We start from the raw sequence: 9,427 nt of genomic DNA, 5'->3' as shown, positions 1-9,427 counted from the left end.
CCATAATAACAATAATAATAATAAAATAATAATAATGAACAACAAAGTTATGCGATTTTTTGCACTGGCAATGGTTAGCCTCTTCATAATTCACTTCCTCTTCATTGGAAGGAAATCGTTTAAAAAACGCTACATGAATGGAAAAAATATGAATAACAACAACAATAATAATAACAATAATTATTATTATGGTAATGATGATGATGCCATCAACGACGACGACGATTGGGATGATGATGAGAACAACAACAACAACAATAATAATAATAATAATAATAATAATAACTATGTCATAATTATAAAAGAATTTATAGAGGTTAGCCACCTTCAATGCCGAAATTTCACGAAACCGACCAAAGAATCGATAGTTATGGAAAATGTAAACTGGCAAATTCAACAATTCGAAATGGAAAAATTGTTTCTCTATTCAGCGTTCTATGACGATCGGCCGCACGGCGGTAACTTACCGTACGTTCGAGTCATCGGTATTTTAACGTTTCACCAAGACACCAGATATAATTGCCATTTGTGGTATTCGCATGTAAGAAAACCGTTTATAATACCGGCTGTTATCAACGAGACCGGTATAAATCGGTATCAGTTCGAGAAGGTGTCGTATAGGGAGTACACGTTCTCTTGTCAGCTGCCGTTCGTAATACCTTTCGTACCGAACTACGTTTCTGTGATGTTCGCCGATGCCGACTGTACAAACTACACAAACTACATACCAATTTTTTACCGAGAACGGAATTTAAACCCAGACATCGAATTCGGTTTATGCGTCTGTAACGGGCATGGTTTCTTCCAACCGGAATACGTTGTAGAGTGGATAGAATTCTACAAATTGATGGGGGTCAGAGAGTTCAACCTGTACAATACAACCTACGAAGGGCTCGACCAGACTCTAAATTATTACGTAGAAAGGGGTGAATTGAGAGTTTCTCAACTGAGGCACCCACTGGGGAGAGAAAGGGGCGACCGAGGGAGAATTAGAAATTTGAGGATCACCGCATTGAATGACTGCATGATGAGGAACCTGTACATGTACAAATACTTGGTCGTGCTCGATTTGGACGAAAATGATTTCCCGGAGAAAAAATTAACAAATTATCATCAAATCATCGAAGAGGCCCCGAAAATTCTTAATAAAAATTACGAAATTTTATCATTCTCATTCCATCAGGCCTACTTCTTCCTCACATTTGAACCAGATTTAATACCGCCCCGGTACATGAAATTCTTAAAAAATTGGAACCGAACCATGCCGAACGGTGATTATTGCGGTTCGAAATTCGATCTCAGACCGATACACTGTTTTTAATTGATGAATCATTTATGTTACGTCTCCTTTACCGCTTAAAAATGGCATTGTAAGTAATTTCGTATAGAAGATTTTAGGATTAACTCATCATTATCCCCATTTTGGGAAGTTTACTGGAAGGAGACAATGTAAGGGTTTGTTCGAGAGAAGACCGCTGACGATACGGCCATTAAGTTTGGAAGATCTCTCCCCTAAAATGTTCAGCATTCATTGAAACAGTTAGGTCTTTTGAAAAAGTGATAAATAGTGTCTTTTATTGATTTTATTTGAAAATGTATGTATATAATTGTTATTATTATTTTAAATTTGAAAAATCCAAAATAGTATCCATGCGTACTTATGATCGAGTGCTTGTTTGTCATGCTCTAAATAATAAAATCATTCACAAATGCGGCACGCTATTTGTAACATCTATGAGAACTGCATTAGCATCAGATAGTGTATTGTTGTTCTCTCTATCTCTCTCTCTCTCTCTCTCTCTCTCTCTCTCTCTCTCTCTCTCTCTCTCTCTCTCTCTCTCTCTCTCTCTCTCTCTCTCTCTCTCTCTCTCTCTCTCTCTCTCTATCTATCTATCTATCTAAATAGCTATCTTTTTCTCTGTTTTCCTCTTTCTGTCTATCTATTTATATACACATGTAAATAAATAGTCAAATTTATATAGAAAAATAACTGAGTGATTTTGAATGAACAAATGGATGAACAAACAAAAACAATGAATGAATGAATGAATGAATGAATGAATGAATGAATGAATGAATGAATGAATGAATGAATGAGTGAATGAATGAGTGAGTGAATGAATGAATGAATGAATGAATGAATGAATGAATGAATGAATGAATGAATGAATGAATGAATGAATGAATGAATGAATGAATGAATGAATGAATGAATGAATGAATGACTTAAAACTTGAATGAATGATAGTCAAACTCTCATTGTATTCTCATTTAAATCTGTTTCTTTGATGTGCCTTTTACCACTTTCAAAGCATTCGTTGGATAAAAATATGGTTCATTTATTTTTAACTTTTACATATTTCATTTTTAGAAACTGAAAAATAAACTCATTAAAAAACTATTTTTAATGAATTACTAAGTAATATATAATATAATAATTAGAATGATAATTTTATGCAACTACCAGCAAAAAAATATATATGCAAAAACTATGCAAATGGGCAGAGGACTGGCAGATGGAATTCAACACTAACAAATGTGCAGTCATACACATGGGAGCGATCAACAAGGCAGACGTATTCAAACTTGGAGAGACACCACTAAAAAATGTAGAGGAGGAAAAGGATCTAGGGGTAATAATTCATCGGAATGGTAAAGTAGCGTGCCACATGAAGACAGGTTAAAAGTTTGTGGATTGACAACATTAGAAAGAAAAAGAAGAAGAGGAAATTTGATTCAGGCATACAAAATCATCACTATGAAGGAGAATTTGGAATCAGCGAAATTTTTTAACCATTAAGATGAACAGTAAAACATGGGGCATAAATGTAAGATCTTTAAAAAAACTCTGGATCGATAAAGCAAACATTTTTTAGCTGCAGAGTTGTCATCAAGTGCAACAAACTGGGAGATAGAATAACATGCGCAGAAACAACTAACAACTTTAAAGCACACTTGGCAAAAGTAGGATGTGTAAGAACATGCTTGTGTGTACGTGTAGGTTTTTTTTTGTTTGTTTGTGTATGTGCGTGTGTATTTGTATGTGTGCGTGTGTATTTGTATGTGTGTGTGTGTATGTGTATGTGTAAGAGTAGTACATATTATGATTTATAAATATTTTCGAGGCACACTCCAGGCCGCTAATTTTTGTTTTTACTGTTACTGTATTCGACAACTACAACAACAACAACAATAATAATAATAATTCAACAACTACAACAACAATAATAATAGTAATGGGAACATTCTTTTATTTAATCAAGTTTTAAATTTTATTTAATTTAATTTTACCGAAAAATAAAATCCAAATGGAATCCATCGAAAATTATTAATTATATATTAGAGTGTGAATAAATAAAATGTAAAATATAATGTACGATCCTCTCATGCTCTCTCATGAGAGCAAGTACTTGAAAGTAAAAAAGATATATTTAAAATCGGTTAAGTAGTGTTTCTATCACAATATATATAGACTATATGACGAGCTAATTACCGCGTTAATCAATTTTCATTAAAAGACTTCGGCCATAACATTTTAAACGAAGTTAGATTGAATTTGTTATAGAAACCAACAGGTAAACCCAATATAATAATAATAATAATAATAATAATAATAATAATAATAATAATAATAATAATAATAATAAAGGTTCCTTTTCTTAGCCGCAAGATCACTTGAAACTTTGGCGACGTATTTCATGTCTCTTGTAGACTTGAAAAATGATAATAATAATAATTATATCTTTATTATAAATGTTATTTTTGTTGTTGTTATTAATTATTAATAATTATAATTATTATCATTTATTATTAAAAATTATTTTGTTTGTTTCGTTTTAATGATATATAACTTTCAATCGCTTGGATGAATCTTGACTGATCTTGAAATATAGAAAACTATATTATTAATTATTATTATTGTAAGAAGAAGTAGTAGCAGTAGTAGTAGTAGTAGCTACAGCAGTAGTAGTAATAGTAGTTGTAGTAATAGTAATAGTATTTGTAGTAGTAGTAGTAATAGCAGTTGTAGTAGTAGTAGTAATAGCAGTTGTATTGTAGTTGTAGTAGTAGTAGTAATAGTAGTAGTAGTAGTAGTAGTAGTAATAATAGCAGTTGTAGTAGTAGTAGTAGTATTGTAGTTGCAGTAGAGTAGTAGTGATAGTATTTGTAGTAGTAGTAGTAGCAGCAGCAGTAGTAGTAGTAGTTGTTGTTGTTTTAATAGTAGTTGTATATAATAATAGTTGAAGTATTAGAAGTATTTGTTGTGTTGAATTATTCCATTCTTTTTTTTTGATATACGAGTCTACATAATGGGGCTGAAGAAATATTCCATTGTGATGGAAAAATATTCATCATTTTAAATACACAGCAAACAACTAGCGTCGTCGTTCATTCCCTCCTTCATTCATTCATTCATTTTTTCGTTTATTTCTTCATTCGTTCGTTCGTTCGCTCATTCATTCATTCATCCATTCATTCATTTGTAAATTATCGATTTAATAAAAAATAAACATACCATTATGTCAGGAGGAAAGTAGAAAAAGAAATTCGCATTCGTCTCTCATTTATGTTTTAATGTATGTGTTTGTATGTGTGTGTGTCTATGTGTGTGTGTCTATGTGTGTGTGTCTGTGTGTGTGTATTTGTAGTGTAAATACTATTAAGACATCGTCAATGCATTTTCATTGTTTATTTTTTTTTTAAACTAGAAATATTTCTACCTCTATGTGTATGATGCCAAACCAGAAAACAGACGTATTATTAATGGTTCTCTTTATTTACATGAATTAATTTTTTTTTCAAGTAATTTGCTTTTTCAATTACTTCAAGTTTTTGCTTTTCAAAGTTTAAAAAAAAAATTTAAATGCAAAATGTTTACAGACTCTATAAGATGACATTAGTTACATCTATGTACAGTGCACGCACATACTAAAAGCACAATCAAACAAAGAAACAGAAAAGGTAATAGATACATTTTTAAAACAAAAACAGAGTGATTAATTGACCGCAGAAAAAAAAAATTAAATATTCAGTTATATTTATTCATCCATTCTTTCATTTCTTCATTCATTCATTCGCTCGTTCATTCATTGGTTCGTTCATTCATTGGTTCGTTTGTTCATTCAATCATTTATGAACACTTCTGAATAACCGCGAACATATACATTGATTGACCAATTCAGTAATTTAACCTAATGCTAGCGAGTTATTTAACTAACTAGCTAGCCACTAAGCTCAACAGCCTGGCTACCTTATGAACATTCTCGACAATAGAATCCTCAAACTTTAGCATCGAGTCATCCTTAATTTTGGAAGTGTGCAGTTGCGTGCACGTTTCCAGTAGCAAGAACTTACCACAAAATCGGTAGTGGTGGCTCAGTGCGACAGCTTCAGATACGAAAATCGACAGCGTCCCATTGTAGAAAGGCAGTCTCGTGTAACAGTAATGGTTCATGAGGTTGTAACAGTACAAGGGGCTTAGTATTGATTTGGAACCGGTATACGGTGGTAACGGTTTCGTTCGGTGTAGGAACCGTAATGTTCGGAATTTGTTTGATTTGTATTTTTCTGGATTGAATGAGAGGAAGTAGTAGGTGTTTAGGAATCCGTAAGACATCACCGGCTTGTCCTTCTTACTGGCCGTCCTCTCTGCACTCACGAGTAAGTCGTGGAAATTTGTGATGTTGTCACGCGGTACGATAAACTCGTCGTGATCGATTACTACCAAGTACTTGGCTCGGTACATATTGCGCATCATGCAGTCGTTCAGAGATACGGATCTCAAATTTCGAATTTTGTTTTGCTTTTTTGTATCCCTATACTGAATACCGAAAGGGTGCGGTATTTGGGACATGATTAACGAGCCTTCTTTTTCGTAGAATTTGAAAAGAGACTCGACGCCAGAGTAACTTGTGTTGTAGAGGTTGAACTCTTTGACGCCCATCATTTTGTAGTATTCGAACCATTCGAGTAATTGATACGGATCATACCGATCGTGACCGTTCGCCACACAGATCGAGAACTCGACTAACGGTTTTTCGTGGAATTCATAAAAAATCGGTAAGAATGTTGTATGGTAGAATAAGTCCGTGGCGTTTTTGCTGTCGTGGTTGTTGTTGTTGTTGTTGCTGTTTTCGTTGCTGCGATGGTTTAACGTTTTGTGTTGTTGTTGCGGCTGCGGTTGTTGCTGAAGGTGAAAATTGTTGTTCATAGAGTTGTGAGCTTTTACCGGGAATCGCTCCGTCGGTAATTTGCACGTAACATCCCTACTTAACGATACGTACATAGGTATTAACTTCTCTACCTCTTCATTGATATTTAGTTTATTGCAGACTAGCAATGTCTTACCCTGCTGAACGTGCATATTCTTTATTTTAACCTCTCCGTCGTTGCTGTTAAAAAACTCCTGGCAACTCGAATTATACATCTCACTCGCTATCACTCGATCACCAGTGATGTGCAAATACTTGAACGGTAGCTGACACGATACCGTGTACTCGTACAACGTACCGACACCGTCATAACCGAATGTGTTCATACCGGTTTCTCGCACATCTCCTTCCACGACTAGGGCTCTATTGGGATATTCGTCGAACCAGACGTGGCAGTAGGCATTCATTTGCTTTGCGTTTGTGGCCATCGCCAATACTCGAATCGTCGGTAATATACCGGCAAGTGGCCGGTCGTCGTAGAACGCCGAGTATAAGTAGACTTTTTCTGTATGGTTGAAACAAAATTTTATTATTATTATGATTAATATATTGATTATTTTAACACAATATTATTATTATAATTATTATTATTATTATTATTATTATTAGCAGTAGTAGTAGTAATTGTGGTAGTAGTAGTGGCTTTAGAAGTAGCAGTGGTATCAACATTATATAACACAACCACGGCCACACACACACATACACACACAAACATAAACACACACATTATATAACAACCATGCCTACACACACACACACACACACACACACACACACACACACTTACACATTATATAACAACCACGCCCACACACACACACACACGCACACACACAACAACAACAACAACTCAACAACAACAAATAGGTTCAAATCTCAAACATCACAACTAACCTCTCCCGTGATGTTCGACCTGCCAGGTACCTTGCACCACGTCCAAATCTTGTGGCTGTGGTGGTAAAGTATGGGGACACTGCAGGACACTCATCTCAATGAGTCTCTTAACCACAGATCTTTTTATCGATGTTAAGAGTGGTTTTTTCTTACTGTCGTCATCGTCGTCGTTATTATAATTATTATTATAATTAGTATGATTATAATAATTATTATTATTATAGATATTATTATTATAAATATTATTATTATAAATATTATTATTTATGCTTTCGTTGTTGGAATACTCCATAAGGGATTTCATTGGCCATTGTTGGATGAGGTACAAGAGGCAGCCATTGAGGACCGCTATGTAAATGAACTTTTTGTAAGAAATATTTCTCATAATTTATTCATGGCATTTGCTGCTGTGGTTATTATTATTATTATGACTTATTAATATAATTATAATTATAAGTTATAATTATTAGTAGTAGAGGTAGTAGTGGAAGTAGTAGTAGCAGCAGTAGTAGTAGTAGTTGTTGTAGTTGCAGTAGTAATAGTAGTAGTAGTAGTAGTAATAGTAATATTAGTAGTAGTTGTTGTTGTTGTAATAGTTGTTGTAGTAGTAGTAGTAGTAATAGTAGTAGTAGTAGTAGTAGTAGTAGTAGTAGTAGTAGTAGTAGTAGTAGTAGTAGTAGTAATAGTAATATTAGTAGTAGTTGTTGTTGTTGTAGTAGTTGTAGTAGTAGTAGTAGTAATAACAGTATTTACACTATCGGTTTTGATAATATCTTAAACTGTCGCATAGTCAATCGATTATTATTATTATTATTCATTTATTTATTTAATTATTTATTTATTTACATATTTATATACATTCAAACTTCCGAAAACCAAAAACTACAAAAAACAGAGCGAATATTATTTTAACGTAATCTCTTGCTCTTTCAAGACTTACTTAACGTGCAAATGTAAGCTTAAAGCTTTATAAATATATATATATATATATAAGTTTGCTTTCGAATAACCTGATTTATTTATCTAAAATAGAAATCCAAATGAGTGAATAAAGAACATAAATAAAATCAATTGAAACAATATGAAATATTACAGAAATTATAAATGAATAACCAACCTAAAATAAACCTTAAATTCCAGGATCGTTTAAAAAGCCAACAATAATAAAATATTACCACGTGCAATAATAAAATATGACCATGTGCTGTATTGCATTTATATATAAGATGATACCAAAGTAATGAAACCTAATTTACAAGCACAGAATAGAAATAGATAGATAATTATATGTAATATAATTTACATATATATATATATATGTGTGTGTGTGTGTGTGTGTGTATTGTACAGTATTTATTATTATAAATATTATTATTATAAATATTATCATTATAAATATATAAATATTATTATTATTATTATTTATGCTTTCGTTGTTGGAATACTCCATGTATATATATATATAGGAACGAGGTTTTCAGAAACAGCGCTGTTTCGGCGTAATGCCATCTTCAGAGCCTAAATATTGTTTAAACATATAATTTAATTAAAGTAAATGCCTAATGTAAAATGTGAAAATATAGAAAATAAAATATGTATTAAATTGTGAAATAAATTAACCTTGTTGTAAATATCATAATAACTAAAGTTTATGTAGATTATATAAATAAAATAATGTAATTTAAATAAAATGTTTAGTAAAATAATTAAAATATAGAAATTTTATAAAAGTTTTAACATGGTTGAGAAACGTTAGTGAAAACTAATTACGAATGACATGTGCGCCAGATATATAATATTGCTGTGTATGCGTTGTGAATATTATTTTTAATAGTTTTAGATAAATATGAACTCAAACAATACCGCCTCGTTGAATGTCTTATAAAGAAGTTAATTAATGCAAAATGGGCAAACAATTTCAATGAAATTTGCATATATATATATATATATATATATATATATATATATATATATATGTATTGTACAGTATTGTACACACACACACGCACACGCACACACATTTATTCATTTTTTCGAGTGTTCGTTCATTCCTTTTTTTACGCATTTATTCACTCAAATTTTGCGACCGTCGTCGTCATCATCATCATCATCGTCATCGTCATCATCATCGTCATCGTCATCAGTGTCAATCGTCACTAATGGTAACGATATGTATGTGTGTGTGTGTGTGAGTGTGTGTGTGTGTGTGTGTGCGTATGATATGTATGTGTTGTGTATGTGTGTGTGTGTGTGTGCGCGCGCGTGTGTGTGTGTGTGTGTGTGTGTGGTGTGTGTGTGTATATACAAACTCATCGTTGTAC

At 32.5% G+C, this 9,427-nt stretch overlaps 2 protein-coding genes across 2 annotated transcripts; one reads left to right on the top strand and one right to left on the bottom strand.

The window, feature by feature from the left end:
- Nucleotides 1–34: 34 nt before the first annotated feature.
- Nucleotides 35–1,321, top strand: HELRODRAFT_175490 (hypothetical protein; the record flags this gene model as incomplete). The annotated part of the gene is made up of 1 exon (XM_009022922.1): nt 35–1,321. The coding sequence occupies one exon, from the start codon at nt 35–37 to the stop codon at nt 1,319–1,321; it is 1,287 nt and encodes a 428-aa protein (XP_009021170.1).
- A 3,897-nt stretch (nt 1,322–5,218) lies between these two features.
- On the bottom strand, nt 5,219–7,491 carry HELRODRAFT_175489 (hypothetical protein; the record flags this gene model as incomplete). Its single annotated transcript, XM_009022921.1, has 3 exons — nt 5,219–6,717; nt 7,107–7,258; nt 7,394–7,491. The coding sequence occupies 3 exons, from the start codon at nt 7,489–7,491 to the stop codon at nt 5,219–5,221; spliced, it is 1,749 nt and encodes a 582-aa protein (XP_009021169.1).
- Nucleotides 7,492–9,427: the final 1,936 nt, after the last annotated feature.

This window comes from Helobdella robusta (assembly GCF_000326865.2).
Source record: "Helobdella robusta unplaced genomic scaffold HELROscaffold_34, whole genome shotgun sequence".
Lineage (NCBI taxonomy): Eukaryota > Metazoa > Annelida > Clitellata > Rhynchobdellida > Glossiphoniidae > Helobdella > Helobdella robusta.
This window is presented reverse-complemented; position numbering and strand designations above follow the sequence as displayed.